The sequence below is a fragment of the Sciurus vulgaris genome (assembly GCF_902686455.1).
Source record: "Sciurus vulgaris genome assembly, chromosome: 8".
Lineage (NCBI taxonomy): Eukaryota > Metazoa > Chordata > Mammalia > Rodentia > Sciuridae > Sciurus > Sciurus vulgaris.
In genome coordinates this window covers 134451403-134472572 of record NC_136468.1, presented here as the reverse complement: position 1 = coordinate 134472572, position 21170 = coordinate 134451403, and the positions used below count along the sequence as shown (strand labels likewise).

General features: G+C 43.9%; 1 protein-coding gene across 2 annotated transcripts in view; it reads left to right on the top strand.

The window, feature by feature from the left end:
• The window catches only part of THOC5 (THO complex subunit 5), a 41019-nt gene that overhangs the window by 6792 nt on the left and 13057 nt on the right, over positions 1–21170 (top strand). Inside the window, exons 2-13 of one of the 2 annotated variants that reach the window (XM_079151331.1) lie at positions 2382–2484; positions 4509–4652; positions 5787–5900; positions 6043–6140; positions 7659–7805; positions 8781–8895; positions 12391–12523; positions 13248–13283; positions 15606–15683; positions 16310–16350; positions 16537–16636; positions 18053–18161. In XM_079151331.1, the coding sequence (XP_079007457.1) occupies positions 2389–2484; positions 4509–4652; positions 5787–5900; positions 6043–6140; positions 7659–7805; positions 8781–8895; positions 12391–12523; positions 13248–13283; positions 15606–15683; positions 16310–16350; positions 16537–16636; positions 18053–18161 (1211 nt within the window). In that variant the 5' untranslated portion in view covers positions 2382–2388. The remainder of the gene's footprint in view (positions 1–2381; positions 2485–4508; positions 4653–5786; positions 5901–6042; positions 6141–7658; positions 7806–8780; positions 8896–12390; positions 12524–13247; positions 13284–15605; positions 15684–16309; positions 16351–16536; positions 16637–18052; positions 18162–21170) is intronic. The other variant, XM_079151332.1, reaches the window with a different exon arrangement.

Here is a 21170-nt window from a genome sequence, read left to right as displayed (position 1 = left end):
TTCTTTCCTTGTTTTCTCATGTTGTTCAGATATCAGTGGACCGCTGAGATATTGCAGATTTCCTCTGTTGATTTACAATGACCCTGAAGATTTCTATATATATCCCCTCTTAGCCTTCAGTAGGCTGAAGTTTTGGAGGAGGTTGATAATGCGGTGCTCCACAAGGAAGCTGCCTCTCTAGGAGTGGTGGCCTTCAGGTGGGGTATATTCCCTGCTAGTGGGCAGAGGTGCCTCCACTTGTTGACCAATGGTCATCCAAAGGGGACCTAGGCTGTGGGCTGAGGCAAGGCCTGTTTGGGCCTGAGCCTCTGGTTTTACCGTCCTTGTGGGAAACCTCACCCAGCAGGGAAGACTCACCCGGTGGGGAGGTCTCGCTGGTCAGTTTCCTCCTAGAGGTTCCCCTCAATTTACATCTACTGCCTGGGCTGGGCTGCCTTCCTCTGCAAAGTTTCCAGGGGCCCGGCCCTACCTCCTGGGCCTGGGAGCCTCACCCTTCGCAGATGAATCTCCTTAGGCTGCCCCTCCTCAGAGAATTTGCCCATAGGCCTGGAACCTTCGCTCCGCCCTAAGCCTGTCTCTGTGCGGCTCTTCCACCCAGAAGCCTCCTAGATCCTGGGACCCTGTTCTGCACCTAATCGCCTGGCTGCGTGGCCCCTCCTCTGAGCAGCCACCTGTGGCCCCGAACAATCGCTCTGAGTCCCAGAGATCCGCCACAGGCCTCTTCCTCCAGACAGCTGCCCAGTATGCCGGTGCGGTCACTAGGAGTCCAAGAAACTCACTTCGTGCCTCCTCCTCCCACCAACCACCCGTAGCCCGGGGCAATCAATCACTCCGAGTCGAAGTGACCCTGCCCGTTCCTCCTCCTTCTCCAGATAACCCCCCGGGTGTTCAGGAGCAGTCCCTCTGAGTGGCTCTGAATCCACGTGACCCGCTGCACGGGTCCTCTGGGCCACCGCCCGGAGCTCTGGTGTGGTCCCTCAAGACCAAGCGTCCCACCACGCTTCTCCTCCAGGCAGCCCCCCTGTGTTCAGGAGCTGTCACTTTAAGACCAAATAACTCACCACTCGCCTTCTCCTCTGAGCAGCCGCCTGGAGCGCTAATGCAGTCACTGCGAATCCAAAGGACCCGCCGCGCTCCTTCTCCTTCTTCTCCTACTCCTCCGGGCAGGCCCCGGGGTTCAGAAGTGGTCAGAGTCCAAACAGCTCGCCACGCAGCCCCTTCTCTGGCAACCGCCTGTAGTTCCCGTATAGTCGCCCGAATCCAAGCGGCTGCTCCTCTTCCTCCTCGTCCTCAGGGCAGGCCCCGGGGTTCAGAAGCGTCGTTCTGATTCCAAACAGCTCGCCGCGCGGCTTCTCCTCTGGCAACCGCCTGCAGCTCTGGCGCAGTCTCTCCGAATCCAAGTGGCCACGCTCCTCTCCTCCTCCTCAGGGCAGGCCCTGGTGTCCTGAGTCCACACAGTTCTCCCCGCCTCTCCTCCCCCGGGCAGCCGCCGGAGCCCCAGTGGCTGCTCCAAGTCCCAGCGCTGTGCCGAGCGGCCTCCTCTATGGCGCTCCAGCGGGGGGAGGGGCGTCTCGCCGGCAGTTCTACTTCACAAAGTTTCCTGCGTTCCGGGACCCCCGTCCCATCCGGGATGCCCCCCCAGGGGGTGAGAGTCACCCGGCTACTTTGAGTTGGTCCCAAGCGTCTCAATATCTCCTCTCTTGAATCCTGAGTTCTGGAGCAACACGTAATGCAGCCACCCTCTAGGCCGCCATCTTGAAAACCCTGTATTTTATTTAGAGACAGGGTCTTGCTGAGTTGCTTAGAGCCTCGTTAAGTTGCTGAGGCTGGCTTTGAACTCACGATCCTCCTCGCTCAGTCTCTGGGATTACAGGCATGTGTCACTGTGCCCAGCATGTTAATGGTTCTTTTTTTTTTTATTATTATTATATTTTTTCTTAGTTGTCAGTGGATCATTATTCTACTTTATTTATTTATATGCAGTGCTGAATATTGAAACCAGGGCCTCACACATGCCAGGCAAGTGCTTCACCACTGAGCCACAACTGTAGCCCCTGTTAATGGTTCTTATCTGAAAAGTTTGTTATAATAATCAAATGAGAACATACGCATAAAGTGCTTAGATCAAGGCCCACCACGCAGTGACCAGTCAACGGTACTCGGAATGAGTTTATGTGAGACAAATTCATTTTGGACAGGCTGAAGGATGATTCCCTGTTTTATAGAGGATTCAACTCCAGCTTTACAGGGCTAAGTGACTTTTCTTGAGTTACCACATCTATAAATGACCAGAATTGTTAGACTTAGTATTCTGACTCCAGAAAAATTTTGAAAGCTTTCTCCTCTTAACAGCTCTCTATTGTTTTCTTCTAACCTTGAAGAACAATCATGTCATCAGAATCCAGCAAAAAACGGAAGCCCAAAGTGATCCGAAGTGATGGAGCTCCAGCTGAAGGAAAGCGGAATAGATCTGACACTGAGCAGGTGAGATCAACCAGGGTTGCCATGCTGCTGAGAAATCGGAGCTCGTTGGGCACAGTGGAGCACTCTATAATCCCAGCGACTCCAGAGGCTGAGACAGGAGGAATGCAAGTTCAAGGCTAGCCTCAACAACTTAGTGACACCTGTCTCAAAATAAAAAATAAACAGGGCTAGGAATATAGTTCAGTGGTAAAGTGCCCGTAGATTAAATCTCTAGTACCAAAAATTAAAAAAAAAAAAAAAAAAAAAAAAAAGAAAGAAAAAAAAAGAGATTGCAGCTTGTGGTCAAGCACTTACATAGGGTTTACATCAGTTCAGGTTTGCATCTACCAGGGATAGTCCCCTGGCAGTCTCTGTTTGACCAGGTAACTAGAATTCCTGTGGCCCCCATAAAATCTGTGTGTCCGCATCAGGTTTAGCTTCAGCATCCCAAGAACCAACAAGCCTGTATTAAACATCATGTACCTACACAGTTTGATGTGTGTCTCCAGTTTTCCTGTGGCCAGAAAGGAGCTTGACTAAAGCATAACTCTGGAGCTTTGGAGATGTTACATTCCCAAATATGCTACCAAGGTGGTACCAGAACCTTAAACCTACAGAACCTGACAGCTTTTGTGGTCAACAGGGGGTTCTTCCTTTTGTCTTTCCGGTCCTTGAATCTTTCAAGCCAATTCATGACTTGGCTGTTTTTGTTTGACTTGTTGGTTTTTTGTTTGTTTGTCTGCTTGTTTGTTTTAAATAGAATCATGAAACACTAGCTTAAATTTCAATTAAAACACATTATGGGCTGAGGTGTAGCTCAGGGGTAGAGCCTGTATTAGCATTCACAAGGGCCTTGTTTTAATCCCCAGCACCCAAAAAAAAAAAAAAAAGTAATAGCTTTTAGCATTTTGTGTATATTCAATTCTTTATATTGTTTTATATATATATATATGCACATATATATTGCGTTTGCATGTTCATTGCTTAACTTGTGAACAGACTTATAAACAGGTATGAAAAAAAACCCCTCTTTTTGCAATCTAAAACTCATCGTTCAGTATGAGTCTTGATACATATAAGAAAGAATATTATGAAAAGATAAAAACAATGCTTTTCTTTGATTTAGGAAATCAGATTAATGAAGAACCTTATCTTTTTTGAGTTTTGATTATGGCACTTTTAAGTCTTCTGTTTACTGCAAAAGCTGGGAAATCAATTTTGTTTTGTTTTGTTTTGTTTTGGAACTGGGGCTTTCCAAATTCTAGGCAGATGCTTTGCTGCTCAGCTGCATCCCAGCCCCGGGGAAACCAATTTTGATATATAAGTCTGCCAAAACTTAATATGACCATCTAAATACCTATCAGTAGAAATTTGGTTAAGTAGAATTTGGTTTATCTGTACTGTGGACTATCTTGCAGTTGTTTTGACAGAAATTTGTATTTATTTTTATGAGAAGTTGCACTGAACAGCATAGACAATATGGTTCTGTCTTGCTTAAAAATATGTATTTATTCAGTGTTCACAATGGATTTGTTTTGGGCTAAGAAGTGAAATTACAGGAAGCTGTTTATTTTCTTTTCTTCAGTACTGGAGATTGAACCCAGGGGTACTTAAGCACTGATCCATGAGCCACATCCCCAGCCCTTTTTATTTTTTTATTTTGAGACAAGGCCTCACTAAGTTGCTTAGGGCTTTGCTGAATTGCTAAGGCTAACCTTGAACTTGTGATCCTCATACCTCAGAGCCTCTCAAGTCACAGATTATAGACATGTACCACTGTTCCTGGATGTTTGTTTTCATTTTAATATTACTCTACGTTCTTAGACACCAAATATGCATACTTTGTAGTAGGTAAAAGAAAATGTTTTTTTTTTTTTTCTCTTTTTGAAAATAAAAACATTTGATATGAGGACCATTTCCTTTAGTGACCTGATTTGGGACTTTATTGTTGCTGTACCTGTTTAATAAGAGATCTCAGCCAAGTGTTTCTAGTTCCAATAGGGAGACTCATTCCCTACCTGGGACCTCTCTCGTTGCCTCCACAGGAAGGTAAATACTATAGCGAGGAGGCTGAAGTGGATCTGCGGGACCCTGGCAGAGACTATGAGCTGTATAAGTACACGTGCCAGGAGCTACAGAGGCTGATGGCCGAGATACAGGATCTGAAGAGCCGGGGTGGCAAAGATATGGTAAGGAATGGGAGCAGGCAGACACGAACCTGGTAGGTCTGTGCAGATGGGGTACTTTTTGCACCTACCAGGGCCCTTCTTGATCTTGGTCTTTTGTTCTAGCCACGATCAGATGGTTGGAGCCTGGAAGCTCCAGAGCCCTGCCTATTAATTTATTAGAACCTGTCATCATTTCCCAAGTACTCATTATGGTAATACATATACAGAATGATTAATTATTTTTGTAATTTTGATTTGGTATTTTTTGGGGGGGAACCAGAGATTGAACTCAGGGGCATTTGGCCACTGAGCCACATCCTAAGCCCTATTTTGTATTTTATTTAGCGATAGGATCTTACTAAGTTGCTTAGCACCTCAATGTTGCTGAGGCCGGCTTTGAACTCACGATCCTCCTGCCTCAGCCTTCTGAGTCCCAGGCATGTGCCATCGTACCCAACTGGTTACATCATTCTTTGACAGTATTTATTTAGTATTCAGCATTTTGCTCAGTGCTGAGAAATGATAGTACATATAAATTCCCTTGATGTTATAGCGTGAGTATGCATAAGTAAATCATAGAGACCAAAAATGAAGTTATCATTAATGTTAAATGGATAAGCCAGACTCTAGTGGCAGAAAAACTAAGTAATGTGTCTGAAAACTAGATAGATAAATTAAAAAATTATTCCTATTTTCCCCCTAGGAATCTTGTGTTTATGCTGACCAACATCATTAAGCTTATTATATTGAATCTGTTTTATTGTATCCAAACATTAGGAATGTACTTTTGTTATTATCATTTAAATTATTCTGTAACACTATTGATAGAGATCAGATTTTATGTCACAATGCTGCTATTTTGAAGTTCTTTGTAGGATCTGTAGGAAAAGATACTAATTGTTCATTGACTGCACCTGTTCTATCTTCAGTGCCTGTCACTCCAGTCTAAGTAGAAATTGGGTTTGCCTGGCAACCTTAGGCACTTCCTTTGTACATCCCTTCTGTTTGTGTTTATCTTAGGACAGTACCCATAGTTTAGAGTTCCCTCTGATGTCTTCTTTTGGTTCTGGATAGGGATGGGTTGGCAGCGAGGGACTGAAGGAAGCTGAAACAGCACGTTTTGTTAATGGTCTTTACCATTTTCTGTGCCAACAGGCAATTGAAATTGAAGAACGAAGGATCCAGAGCTGTGTACATTTCATGACTCTGAAGAAGCTTAACCGATTAGCCCATATCAGGTTGAAGAAGGGAAGGGATCAGACTCATGAGGTATATTTGAAAGATTTAATTAATCCTTCTTCCCGCTCCTCCACATCCCCTTCTCTATCCCCTTTTCTCCTTTTCTGATTTTACAGATGCTCTCTCCTACCCCAACTTAACCTGCTCACCTTCAGCCTTGTCTTTCCTTTAGGCTAAGCAGAAAGTAGATGCCTATCACCTGCAACTACAGAACCTGCTGTATGAGGTGATGCACCTGCAGAAGGAGATCACCAAATGTCTGGAGTTTAAGTGAGTTTGGGAGCACAGGGCTTTCACACAGCTGGTCTCTTGTAACCGCGTTTTCCTGCATAGCTCAGTGTGAGTCAGTCTCTTTTAAAAAGAAATTCAGTGAGTTTGAAGGACTACAGAATCGGGAGAAGGGTAATAGATCACTCTGAGTGGTAGAATTGCAAGCAGTAGTTTTGGGCTGCACAAAGAACCACAGAAGCCTCTCTGACCCTTTTGAGTTTGTGAACTCTGCAGTTGATGAAAAGCAGTTCTCTCTCCCCAGCAGGAGCCTTTACTTTACCAATTTAAGCTGGGGAGATAGCTCAGTTGGTAGAGTGCTTGCCTTGTAAGCACAAGGCCCTGGGTTCCCAGCACAGTGCTGGGGGTTCCCATCCCCAGCACTGCAAAAAGAAAAAAAAAAAAACTGTTTGAATAAACCAATTTGATTCCTGGGCACATTACATGGGAGCAGCTTGCTTCCAATCACCATTTTTTTGTTGTTGTTGTTGTTTTGTTTTTTTGTTTTTGTACTAGGGATTGAATCCAGAAATGCTTTATCACTGAACTGCATCCCTAGCCCTTTTTACTTTTTATTTTTGAAACAGAATCTCTTCAACTTCTCCCTCAACCTCCCAAGTTACTGGGATTACAGGTGTGTAATCCAGGGCACCCAGTCCAATCACATCCTTTTAACCCTTGACCCAGTTTCCCCCTCTGAAGGCATAGCAGTTCATTTTTGCATATGGATCTTATCCTTTGGAACCTGAACCTCTTACTCCTTAGCTGTCTTCAGGTGAACAAACTGTGGTTTATTAGTAATCTTAGAAAGTGTTACCTCTTGGTAAAACCAAGCTGAAAGATGAGATAGAGGAAAGAGTAAGTGGAAAGACAAAGGAAAGTATTTTTGCTTGGACAGACATGTTTGTGCAAACTGAAAGAAGGCAGGTCTTATTTGTAACAAACTTGGCATGAGTGGGGACACATTTGATATCAGGGTGCAGCATCATGTAGTTAGACCAAAAAGTATTGTCTTTATTTTCTTTTATATCAGTATGTCACTATTCATAAAACAATTAAAACCTTTCATCTTTTTCACATCTTGTTCTGGCATACTGGATGTCCCCCAATCCTATGCTTCTAATTAGTATTTTAAACTATGTGCAGACACTTATGTTTATTCCTGTTCCATGACATGTCCTGGTTTCAACCTGACAATTTGGTCTAGGCTGTATCGATTTTGACTTTCAGCTGTTAGCTCTCCTGCTCAGCTGGGAGACATTTGTAAATTCAGTAAACATCCTTTCCAGGTCTTTAGCTAATTCATAGATAAAAAGATTGGACAGCATGGACAGGGATCCTATTGGCATATCACCAGTGACCGCTCATCATACCGAAACATCTGCTAATGAGCATATTCTAAAATTGGATTCCAGTATCTTGAGTAGTTGTGGAGTAGGGCTGAGTGAGTGTAGACGGAGGAACTCTGTACCAGTTTGTGTTCCTGAGAACAGCAGCTTGACATCTGTTTTTTTCCTGTAGGTCAAAGCACGAAGAAATAGACCTGGTCAGTTTGGAGGAATTTTATAAGGAGGCTCCACCAGACATCAGCAAAGCTGAAGTCACCATGGGAGACCCTCATCAGCAGACCCTGGCACGTCTAGACTGGGAACTGGAGCAACGGAAAAGGTAGTGCTTACTTCCTCCTGGCTTTTTTAGTTTTGGTGCTGAGAATTGCACCTGGGGGTGCTTAACCTCTGAGCCATGTCCCCAGCCCTTTTTAAAATTTTTTTTATTTTGAATCAGTGTCTCGCTAAGTTGCTTAGGGCCTCACTAAGTTGCTGAAGCTGACCTTGATCTTGTGATCCTCCTGCCTCAGCCTCCTGAGTTGCTGTGATCACAGGTGTGCGCCACCATGCCTGGCTTATCCTTCCTGATCTTGTTAACCGTAGAGTGATAGTGCTTTGTCATGACCCAGGATCAGAGAGCCAAGCACTGTAGAACCAGCAAAATAGTCTCCAAGACCAAATCTTGTTTTTGTTTTTGTTTTTTTGTGGTACTAGTGATTGAACCCAGGACCTCTAGGCAAACACTCTTCCATTGACCTACATCCCTAGCCCTTTTTGTTTTATTTTGAGACTTTAAACCTGATCAACCGTATCATGGGTAGGATTGTATTTGCATAAGGCTATTAATAGAAAGTTGGGGTGATTTTTTTTTTTTTTTTTTTTGAGATGGAGTCTCACTGTGTTTCTCAGGCTAATCCCAACTTGTGGGCTCAAGTGATCCTCCTGCCTCAGTCTTCTGATTAGCTGGAAGTACAGGCAGAAGCCACCATGCCTGACCATTAAAGTAACTTTTCTTCTTTTTCCTTTTGGTAGTGGGGATTGAATCCAAGTTCACTTTGGCACTAAGCTACATCTTCTTTTTATTTTTATATTTTTATTTTGAGGCAGGATCTTGCTTTAGGGCCTTCCTAAGATGTGCCAATCAAAAGCCCTAGAATTCTTGTACAGATTATGAAAGGGGAAAAAGTCAACAGGAGAGAAGCAACTATGAAAATTCCAGTATGAAAAAATATTTATACCATATTTTTAGACCTAGATTAATTGTTGAGATGTCCCTTCAAGGCATCAGGTGACCATGCTGTGTTTCCCCTCTCAGGCTGGCAGAGAAGTATCGAGAGTGCCTGTCCAACAAGGAGAAGATTCTTAAGGAGATTGAGGTGAAGAAGGAATATCTGAGCAGCCTTCAGCCTCGCCTCAACAGCATCATGCAGGTGAGGCTTGCCAGCCTTTTGCTTTACCTTTACTATTGCCCAGAGGCCGCCAGAAGTTATGTCACCTTTGGGCTTTGCCAGGTTTTACCCTAATCTGAGTATAATATATGAATGGTTTTGTCTGCTTTCCTACCTGGTTGTACAACAAGCTTGTGTTGTGCAGTAAAGTAGCGCTGGCCAGGGGTTATGGTGTAACTCAGTGGTTGAGCATTTGCCTAGTGTGCATGAGACACTGGGTTTAATTCCCAGCACTGCAAAAAAAGAAAAGAAAGAAAGAAAGAAATGCTGGCCAGATGGCTTTAGGAACATATATACACGTGCAATGGGCATTTTCTTTTTATCCAGAAGCCTGTCTATGTCACATAGTTTTTCAGATTGTATAAATTCAGTTAACCTCCCTCCTTGGTCCCCATTACCCCTACAGTCTATAGGAACCCTTTTTTTTAACCCAGGGTTTCATGCGCACTAGGCAAGTGCTCTACCACTGAACTACATCCCCATCCTATCTCAGGTCATCTAAACATGCTACCTGTGGATGTCTGTTACATCTTGCTGAGGAGACCTCAGGGCAGACTGCTCAGCAGATCTGCTTCCTCTGAAAATAACTTGACTCATTGAAATCCATTATGTACCTTAGGAAAAGCTCCCACTTTACCTATAAAATAGAAGTCTTTCTATATAGGTGACCTGATTTTTGTTTGCATTGTAAAGCTAGATTTGTTCTAAAAATCCTTATGGTTTTATGAAGCAGATAAATGGCTAATGTGGAGGAACTTTGAAAAGGGCCCTAGAGAACTTATAAATTCACTTTTCTAGGACTTGGCAAGGTCTGCATTTCCTCCCTTCAACTGTAAGCGTAGAATTAGAGTTGTTAACAAAATATTCTCCAGTAGCACTAAATAACAAGAGAAAGAGTAAAAGAAAATGGAAATGAAAAGATTTGGTTGTACTCAACACTCCAAATCCTCTACATAGTTAAATTCTCTTCAGTTAACTGGACACTATAAATAGGATCTAGGTTAAATCATTTTTGTGCAGTATAGCCTTTCTTTTTTTTTTTTTTTTTTTTTTTTTTTGTATCAGTGATTTGAACCCAGGGCCACTTAACCACTGAACTACAACCCCCGCTCACCACCCCCTCCCCCAGTAAGTTGCTTAGGGCTTTGCTAAGTTGCTGAGGCTGGCCTCAAACTTGTGATCCTCCTACCTCAGTCTCCCAAGTTGCAGGGATGTATGCTACCATACCTGGCATGTAGTATGGCCTTATAGCTGTGATTGAAGTATAGAATGGCGTACTACTAGTAGAATAACTGGACAGGCAGGAGATCTATTATTAGTATTAAGGGGAAAAAGTGCAAGTTGTAGAACATGATCTCATTTATATATTTTGATTTACAAAGAATCTGTGTGGATCTACAAGTGTGTATGTGTTTTATGTATGCTTAGAAGAAAGAGTCTATATTTATACAAAACATTAACAGTTAATCTTTGGGGGTTGTAAACTGGGAGGTTTTGCTTTATAAAGTTGTCTACAACTTTCTGATATAACATACATATGTTACTTTAAACAATAATTGGTGCAGTGATGCATGTTTGTTTTTCAAACTCCTGGGGAGGCAGAGGCAGAAGGATCACTTGAGCTTATGAGTTTGAGACCAGTTTGGGCAGCATAGTGAGCCTCATATCTCAAAATGTAATAATAATTTTATAGGGTTGGGGGTTCAGCTCAGTGGTAGAGTGAACGCTTAGCATGCACAAAGCCCTGGGTTTATTCCCTAGCACCAAAATAATAGAAAAGCGTGCAACTTATAAGTGTACAGCTGAATGAATGAATATTCACTGAGCAAACTCATCTACATAGCCACCCAAATTCAAGAGAGAATTTTCCAATTTTCTAGAGTTCTTTATTCCCACTCCCAGAAATGATCTACTACTCATAACTAACTTCTTTATGTTTTTAAATATTTTTTTAGTTGTAGATGTACATAATACCTTTATTTGATTTATTTATTTTTAGGTAGTGCCGAGGATCAAACCCAGTACCTCACACATGCTAGGCAAGTGCTCTACCTCTGAGCTACAGCCCCAGCCATTATCTCAACTTCTAACATAGGTTAGTTTTGTCTCCTTTTGAACTTCATGCAAATAGAATTGTATATACTCTTTTGTGTCTGACTTTTTTTGCTCATTAGTATGTTTGTAAAATTTATCTTTTAAAAGATAGTGAATTGCGTTGTATCTCAGTCTATGTGTGAGGCACTGGGTTCGATTCTCAGCATCACATATAAATAAAAAAAATCAGCAACTAAAAAAGTTTTTAAAAAAAGATGAATAGTACTCATAGTAGTTTGTGCTATTGTGAGTACCAATTCATCTATTTTCATTGTTGTTTAGTATTCGATTTTGGTTATTTCCAGTTTGGGGCTCTTGCAAGTAATGCTGCTGTGAGCATTCTTACATGTGTCCTTTGATGCACCTGTGTAGACATTTCTGTTGGCTATACTGAGGAATGAAATTGCTGAGTCATATAGAATATGGCCGTGCATATATTTAGCTTTGGTAAACATGAAATCAGTTTTCAAAAGCGATCATACTGATTTACAGAAAGTCCTGCCAGCACCATAAGAAAGTTCTGATTGCTCCACATCCTTGCCAACACTGTGATATTGTTCTGGAGGGTATCTCATTATTGTTTTAATTTTCCTTTTGTCTGGGCACTAGTGATGTTGAACATGACAGTTTATTTATTTGTTTGGTTGGTTTTTTTGTGGTGCTTGGGCTCAAACCCAGGACCCTGCTCCTGCCAGGCAGGCACTCTACCACTGAGCTGTTCTCCCAGCCCCTTGATGTTTTCTTGGTGCTGTTGGAAATGGGGTATTTTTATAATTTCATTTTCGTTCTCTGGTATGAAAAATACAGTTGATTCAGTTCTTTGACCTTTTCTCCACCTATACATTCTTTTAGTCTATCATGTATCATTTTGTGAATAAAACACTGTGTATAGGCCAGGCACAGTGGCACACACCTGTAGTCCCAGTGACTTGGGAGGCTGAGGCAAGAGAATCACAAGTTCAAGGCCAGCCTCAGCAAGGTATTGTGGCCCTAAGCAAATTAGTGAGACCCTGTCACAAAATAAGAAAGGGCTGGGGATTTAATTTAGTGGTAAAGTGTCTCTGGGTTTAGTCCCCAGTACAAACAAACAAACAAAAAAAGAAAATCTACGTACAGTGGGCCCAATGCTGCACACCTATAATCCCAGCTACTTGGGAAGCTGAGGCAGCTAAGGCAAGTTTACATCCAGCTTGGGTAATTTAGACTTAGCAAGACTATCTCACAATAAAAATTTGAAAGAAATGGGGATGTAACTCAGTGGTGGAGCTTCCCTGGGTTCAGTCCCTGGTACCCAAACTACAGACAGTCACAGAGTAACCACGTGTTCCTATGTGGGTAGGCTAAAAAAGTCAAAAACAAAAACCCTCTTTTTGTTGCACACAGGCTTCCCTCCCGGTGCAGGAGTACTTGTTCATGCCATTTGACCAGGCTCACAAGCAGTATGAGACAGCTAGGCACCTGCCGCCTCCCCTCTACGTACTCTTTGTCCAGGCTACTGCGTATGGGCAGGCCTGTGGTGAGTATGGGGGCTGGATGAGGAGGAGGCTATGGGAGGAGCAGCCATGGCCTATTGAGTCATTTGGAAGTACTGCCTGCCAAGGAGCTCCCCAACCTTGCCAGAAGCGCTCAGGTGACAGATGCTGCCTTCCCTCTGCACCACCCAGCATGGCTGCTTTGACCAGCTGACCTGAGGCTGGACTAACCTAATGGGCATTTCAGAATGGATGGCTTTGAAATTTTCATAAGCCTGTCTGGATGCAGACCCAGGCAATGCCCAGAAAGCCTGTTTGGGCTCCCAGGTGCTCACTCTATCAAGGCACGCTTGGCAGGTAGATTGGTGCCTCCTGTTCTGCTTTGGGTGGTGGTGGAGGGTGGCGCTTGGTGAAGACAATTCCCAGTCAGCTCTCCCAGGCTTCCGCTATGCTTCAAAACAGGCTGCATGTCCTTACAGTGGAGTACCAGGTGGGAAGATGCGTCCTCATTATGCTTAAGTGCAGCCTGGGACTCCGCTAAGGTTTTGAAAATGTTTGCATTTGCCCTAATGCAGCCTCCACTCAGCGCCTAAACTTTTCTACCTCGCCCCATCCCACCCCATTGCATCAGACAGACTTATAATGCACCAGTGCATGCCTCTCCTCCCAGCCATGGGCGCCAACACATTACTGCCTCTCTTCTTGTGTCTTCCTGGTCCTTCTCATCTTCTCCCTCCCCTTTGTTCTCCCTCCTGTTTCCATCATCAGCTCATATGAAATCCTCCTCCCAGCCCCCTAGACAGGGTGAGTAATTTTCTTTTCTTTTGTGATTAAAATTCATATTGTTTTCACTCCCATTCCCCCCATGGAATTCAAGTATAAACAACCAATCTGGGACTGGGGCTGTGACTCAGTGGTGGAGCACTTGCCTAGCTTGTGTGAGGCCCTGGGTTCAATCTCCAGTACCACTAAGAATTTTTAAAAAGAAATACTCTGGCATTTGCCATTGCTTGATGGGGGTTAACCAGTTTATTTGGGGTGGGGTGTAATGGTTTGTATGTGGTTGTCAGAGATAAGACAGTAGTCTGCTACGTTGGGGGAGTTTGCAGCTGGGCAAACTATTTCAGACTTATGTGACTTTCTGCACCCTTAAGGATGGAGGAGGGTCTGGGGATATAGCTCAAGCCCTGGGTCTGATCCCCAACACCACACACACACACACACACACACACAAAAGGAAGGAGGCCCAACTTCATAACACTAGGCCCCCAGAGTTCCACAAAGAGGACCCAAGGAGTCACTCAGTAGATTCAGGCCAGGTATGTGGACCAAGCTGTTAACTCAGCCTTGAGAGACTAGGCTAGAGTTGAACGAACCTGATCCTGGTTTATCTACTTCCTGGCTGTGGTTTCCAACTTCTCTGAACCTTAAGTTTCTCATATCTAAATAGTTAAAATAATATTATTCCTCCTATAATAAGGTTGAATAACAACCTCCTACAGGGTTGTTATGAAGATTAAAAACTTCATTTTTGTGGGGCTGGGATTGTGGCTCAGTGGTAGAGCACTTGCCTAGCATGTGTGAGGCACTGGATTCAATTCTCAGCACCACATATAAATAAATGAATAAAATAAAGGTCCATCAACATCTAAAAAAGAATATTTTTTTAAAAATTAGATAAAAATAAAACTTCTTGGGGCTGGGGAGGTAGCTCAGTCAGTAGAGTGCTTGCCTTATAAGCACAAGGCCCTGGGTTCAATCCCCAGCACCCAAAAAAAAAAAACTTTTTTCTCTCTCTCTTTTTTTTTAATCCCTTCCTCACATCCTCAGTTTCATCAAAAACACTTTTTCTTTTGTTTTTGGCTGTGTTGGGGTCAGAAACCAGGGCCTCACATATGCTAGGTGAGCCCTGTCCTGCAAAGCTATATCCCCAGCCTCAAAACAGTTTTTAAAAAAAATTTTTTTGTTTGTTTGTTTTTGGTCCCAGGGATTGATCCCCAACACCACACACACACACACAAAAAAAAAAAAAAGGAAGGAGGCCTAACTTCATAACACTAGGCCCCCAGAGTTCCCCAGAGCCACATCCCTAGTCCTTTTTTTATATTTTATTTAGAGACAGGGTCTCACTGAGTTGCTCGGGCCTCACTAAGTTGCTGAGGCTGGCTTTGAACTTGTGATCCTCCTGTCTCAGCCTCTCACGACACTGGGATTACAGACATGCGCCACCACACCCAGCTTAAAAATAATTTTATGATTAAAATTATAAACATCATTCAGTTTTCACCATTCAGTAGGGAAGCTACTATTTATCAAATCCCTAAATATGAGACTCAGAGCAGTGATTTAACTTTCTAGGCCATGTGTCCGGGCATTAGAGGAAGAGGGACCTAGGTCTGGGACCAGACTGTAGCATCCAAATCCCTCCTTACTCTCCTGCCTCCCAGTTAAATGAAATGATGCCAGCCAGGTGCTTGGTGTCTTGCAGAAGAGAGTAAGCACTTGGGTGAGAGCTGTTATTTCTGGGATGTAGACAGGTATGGACTGGTTTTATTTGTATTTGTTTTGTCGTTGTTGTTTTTTGTTACAGGGGATTGAACACAGGGCACTTAACCCCTCAGCCACATCCCCAGCCCTTTTTAATATTTTATTTAGAGTCAGGGTCTTGCTGAATTGCTTAGGCCCTCACTAAGTTGCTCAGCCTGGTTTTGAACTTGTGGTCCTCCTGCCTCAGCCTCCCCAGCTGCTGGGATTGCAGGTGTGCGCCACTGCACCTGCCTGGCAGGTGTGAACTTTTTGATGAGGACTTGCAGCACAGTTGACTGAAGAGTTCCATGGGGCTTTAGCCCTGAGTTTGAGTTTCTGTGCCTTGGTGTTAGCCTAAACAGAGAGGCATTCACCATTAGTTTTGGGATGATTGTCTGGGAATCTGCACTTTAAGTTTGGTGTACTTGGTAAATGATGGAGAAAAGATCTCCACGTGGAGAAAAAGGGCTTTTGCCCTCTACCCCCAGTTAGTGAGAAACTGGGGCAGAAGCGGAAGACATGCAGCCCCTGAGGTGACTTGCCTACATTGCTTGGTGCCCTTCCCAGCAGCTTGCCCATGAAACTTTTTCTTGCCCCCAGATAAGACTTTGTCTGTGGCTATTGAAGGCAGCGTGGACGAGGCCAAGGCTCTGTTCAAGCCTCCCGAGGACTCCCAAGGTAACATAGTGGTGTGGATGTCCCCCCTCCCAAGGGACACCCAAATTACCACCCAAGGGCATTCCTAGTCCTTTGAGAATTAGCTGGACTGGTTCTTTGTAGCAGGAAACTTGATAATAATGTCAGTGTTTGGGGTAGACAGAGGAGAGCTCAGTTCCTAGACTCAACAATGCTGCCTTGGGATTTCAGCCCGGCCACTCACTAGCTCACTGACCCTAGGGAAGGTATTTAGCATTTTTTGAGCCTCAATTTACTTACCATAGCCTCATGTAGGCATGTGGATTAGGTGAGGTAGTAATGGTTGCAAGGCCCTTAGCATCATCCTTGGCACATAGCAACAACTCTTGATTATTTGAATAGTTGTTATTATTGTATCGATATTGCTATCACCGCCCCAGGGAAATGTGCTTCTGCTCCATAGAAATGACATTTAAAAGCCCTGTAGAAAACAGGGGTGATAAGATTATGAACCCTTTTTTTTTTTTTTTTTTTTTTCATCACCATGTTTTTTATACTGAATAAGAAGCACATACACAGAGTCTGGGCCCCTTGGTCCCTCTTGGTTGAGGGGCTTCAGGGAGCCTCTGGAGGCCTCTCACCTCACTTTCTTCTCTGTGTGACTGCAGATGATGAGAGTGACTCGGATGCTGAGGAGGAGCAGACCACGGTGAGCATCCTTTCTTCTTGTCAGGGTGCCATTCTCCCCAAAAGCAGAAGAAAGATGATTGAAGACAGGGCTGCTGGGAGGGGAGCTGGGCAGCCTTAGGAACTGAGGCAGCAGGTCCAGGAGGGAGGAGGAAGGGAAAGGTATCTATGATCAGTGCTTATTGAATCTGTTCATTCCTTTGTCCAGAAACGGCGGCGACCCACACTGGGGGTTCAGTTGGATGACAAGCGCAAGGAGATGCTGAAGAGACACCCGCTCTCTGTTATGCTTGACCTGAAGTGCAAAGGTCTGGTTGCACTCACCTCATCCTGGGGGAGTCCCATAAATTGTGGGCTGCTGTAAATGCAGGGGTCCAGCTAGCCAGGAGCCTCTCTGCCCCGAAAATTATTTTGGTCTCCTATTTCTGTTTTTCCTCCTCGTTTTACTTTCATTGTTTGATTTTTTTTTTTTTTTAAGTCTTAACCATAACAATACAGCCAACAAAATTCCAAACTTATAAGAGAGGCAAGCCAGGTGTGGTGGCACACGCCTGTAATTCCAGCTGCTTGGGAGTCTGAGGCAGGAGAATCTCGAGTTCCAAGCCGCCTCAGCAAAAGCAAGGTGCAAAGCAATTCAGTGAGACACTGTCTCTAAGTAAAATACAGAGTAGGGCTGGGGAGCTGGGGATACAGTTCAGTTGGTAGAGCGCTTGCCTTGCATGCATGAGGCCCTGGGTTCAATCCCCAGCACCACAAAAAAAAAAAATTTAGGACTGGAGATGTGGCTCCATGGTTGAGTGCCTGAGTTCAATCCCTGGTACCCACCCCCCACATAAAAGAGACACAAGATAAAACTACACCCCTCTCTGAATTTTTTTTTTTTTTTTTTTGGGTGCTGGGGATCGAACCCAGGGCCTTGTGCTTGCAAGCCAAGTGCTCTACCGACTGAGCTATCTCCCCAGCCCCGCCTCTCTGAATTTGACAAGCTACATCCAAATAAGTTGCAAGAGTATGCAGATTTTGAATACAACCAACATGTTTAATTTAGTAAATACGTATTTAGAACTTGGTATTCTGCAGAGAATGTTTTGAAACTGGTTTTGTATGGAAAAAGTAGAACATGACAAAGTATTCTGGCAGTGTAAGAGTTAACAGTGAAATGTTTCCTTCTCGCCCAGGCTCTCAGGTGCTAGTCCTTGGTGTTACCTCCGAGGACAACATTGATACAGATTTCTTATCCATTTTCTAGAAACATTCTGTGCATCTGGAAGCTTTTATGAAACTGTATATTTATCCTCTACCCCTTTATTTTGTACAAAAATGACAGAATGCTCTGTAGAATGGTCCTCTCTTTGCCCTTCATTTTTAAATTTTTTTATTTTGAGGTAGTTGTAGAATTGTGAGAGTTGTAAAGATAATATATAAATGTTCCCATATACTTTTGGTTTTTTTGAGGTGGGGATTTGGGGTACTGGGGATTGAACCCAGCGCCATGTCCAACCTATACTCAAGGGCCAGGCAGTGAATCTCCTCTTCCTTTTGAAGGGAAGAGTAGAAAAGAATTTGTAGGCAATTACTCTTTTTGACTCCACATCGTATTGCTATTGCATTTTTGTTTTCATGGTAAAAGATTAGAAAGCCTCTTTGAATTTCTTCTTTGCAATACTACAGACTCAGCTCTGTTAGACTCAGAAATGATCCCTTCTTTTCTTCCTCCCTTCCAGATGACAGCGTGCTTCACCTGACTTTCTACTACCTCATGAACCTCAACATCATGACAGTGAAAGCCAAAGTGACAACTGCCACGGAGCTGATCACCCCCATCAGTGCAGGGTACGAGGCAGGTGCTGTGGGTTTGGGGTGTGAGGGGGGTGTGATGACAGCCTGGGGGCTACTCTTCATTTCTGCCCCTCTGGCCCTGAAGAGACCCACTGCTACTTTGATTTCTGTTGTCCTGTCCCTGTGGCCTAGGAGTCCTGGCACCTCACTGGGATTTAGAAAGTGCTCTCTGACTTGTATTAGTGAAGTCCTCTTACTATACAGCAGATGATAAAAGCCAACAGCATATTTGCAAATTAAGTGAGTCGGACAGAGCCACCAGCTTCTTGAACCAGTGGAAAGCATGTGAATGCAAAAATGAGGTTTGGCAGTCATGACCAGGTTGACAAATTAGGCCATTCTTTCTTTTCTCCTTTCTGTCCCAGGGTGCTGGGATTTTTGTTGAACATCTCATCTCAGTCCCCAGGTTCGTCCTTACTTAGGTAGTGGGTGGAGGACTGAAGCATCCCAGTGGAGGTTTTGAGGAGAGTGAGCAAAGGCATAATAATGAGCATCCCCAGGATTCACCTGACTTTGTTAGTCTTGTTCTACAGCCAAGTATGGGAAGAAGGAAGGATGAAGAGGGCCAGCCTGGGGATGGACTAGCTTCCACTGAACAAAAACACCACCCTAGCCCAGTACTCCTGGCCCTGCCCATATCGGGGGTACAGGTTTGGCACCTGGTAGAGTGGGGCTCTTCCCACCCTTCCCATTCTGCTTGATGATAGGGTGACTCCTTTTTTAATTTGTTTGCATATACATTTATTTTTATTTTATTTTTCAGGATGTCTCCTTTAGTCCCTGTACTTAGAGCCCACCCTTTAGGCCTCAGCATTCTCTGCATTTAGAGTGTTGTTGGGCTGGGTGCACGCCTGCAATCCCAGCGACTCAGGAGCCTGAGGCAGGAGGATCGCGAGTTCAAAAATAGCTTCAGCAACTTAGCAAGACCCCATCTCAAAAAATGAAAAGGGCTGGGGAAGGAGTTCAGTGGTTAAGTGCCCCTGGCGGGGGTTGGGGGGGTGAGTGTTGGACTACCTAGGGACACTGTGAATGAAATTTACCCTGTTCCCAGCAGAGGGAGCCCAGGACTTGCTTCCAAGTGCCCACTTAACACCGCTGGACTAGGGTTCTTGGTTTAGTGAGCAGCTCTAGTGCTCCCTGGATCGGGGTGAAGCTTTTTCTGTATGTGGACCTGGAGATTTAACCCAGGGGCATTCTACCACTGAGCTATATCCCCAGCCATTTTTTATTTTTGTTTTGAGACAGGGTCTCACTAAGTTGCTGAGCTGGCCTCAGACTCCTGCCTTAGCCTCCCCAGTCTCTGGGGTTACAAGTGTGTCACCATTGCTCTCGTCAGGAACAGTCTGCTTGATTATTTCCAGGATACCCAACATGCTAACGACAGGCTGTGGACTGGCTTAATTTTATGCTTCATACTAGTTTCTCACTAAGCTGTATGTCTGATTTCAAAGTCCATTTCCTCACTCTGGTCATTAATTATAATATCCCCTCCAAGAATGATAAAATTATGGCATTTGCAGGCAAATGGATGAAATTGGAGAATATCATGCTAAGTGAGATAAGCCAATCTCAAAAAAACTAAAGGACGAATGATCTTGCTGATAAGCGGATGAGGACATATGATGGGGGTGGGAGGGGTTAGCGTTAGGGTTAGGGTGAAGGAGGGTGGTAAGAATGAAGGAAGGAAGGACTGTATAGAGGGAAAAGAGGGGTGGGGGGAAGGGAAAAAAATAACAGAATGAATCAAACAACATTACCCTGTGTAAATTTATGATTACACAAATGGTATGCCTTGACTCCATGTACAAATAGAGAAACAACATGTATCCCATTTGTTTACAATAAAAAAGAAAAAAATATCCCCTCCACTAAGGCCCTAGTGAAAAGGCAGGTCATGTGCTTAGCATAGATGAGGTATTTGGTAAATGATAGCTGACTTGTCATTATCCACTTTCTTTTTTGCCTTTCCTATTTTTTGTTTTGGATATTGGGGAGTGAGCTCAGGGCCTCGTAAGTGTTAAGCATTGACTCCACTACTAATTCCAGCCCCATTAAACTATTCTTACTCTTTATTTTTACTTTTCTAAGGTTGGGGTTTTTTTTGTTTTTCGTGGTTTTTTTTTTTTTCCTTTGGTACCAGGATTTGAACCCTGGGCACTTAACCACCACACCACAGCCCCAGCCTTTTTTTATGTTTTGTTAGAGACAGGGTCTCACTGAGTTGCTTAGGGCCTCACTGAGTTGCTGAGGCTGACTTTGAACTTGCGATCCTCCTACTTCAACCTCCTGAATCAGTGGGATTACAGGCATGCACCACCATGCTCAGCTTTCTAAGGTTTTTTAATCCCTTTTCATAACATTTTACGACAGAGTGGCACATACCTCTAATTCCAGTGACTCAGGAGGCTGAGGCAGGAGGATTACAAGTTTGAGACTAGCCTGAGCAACTTAGTAAGACTGTCTAAAATAAAAAGGGCTGGGTTATAACTCAATGGAAGAGTAACCCTGAATTCAGTCCCCAGTACTACAAAAACAACAACCAAAAAAACCCGTCATGCCCAGCATGGTGGCATGTGTCTGTAATCCTAGCCATTCAGGAGACTGAAACAGGAGGATTGCAGTTTCAAAGCCAACTTGGGAAATTTAGGCACACTCTCAAAGTAAAAAGGTGTATAGCTCAGTTGGTAGAGCACTTGCCTAGCATGTATGAGATATTATGAGGCCCCAGGTTTAATCCTCAGTACTGGTGGGGCAGGGGACTTTGTCATGTACTTTTAGCTGTTTCGTTTTATTTGGGTTGATTTGGTCTATTATAAACACTGGTTAAAAGACTGAAAAACTTAGCTGGGTGCAGTGGCGCATGCCTATAAGACCAGGGGCTCAGGGGGCTGAGGCAGGAGGATAGCAAGTTCATAGCCAGCCTCAGTAATTTATTGAGGCTCTAAGCAACTTAGCAACCCTATCTCAAAATAAAAAGGTCTAGGGATATGACCCAGTTTTTAA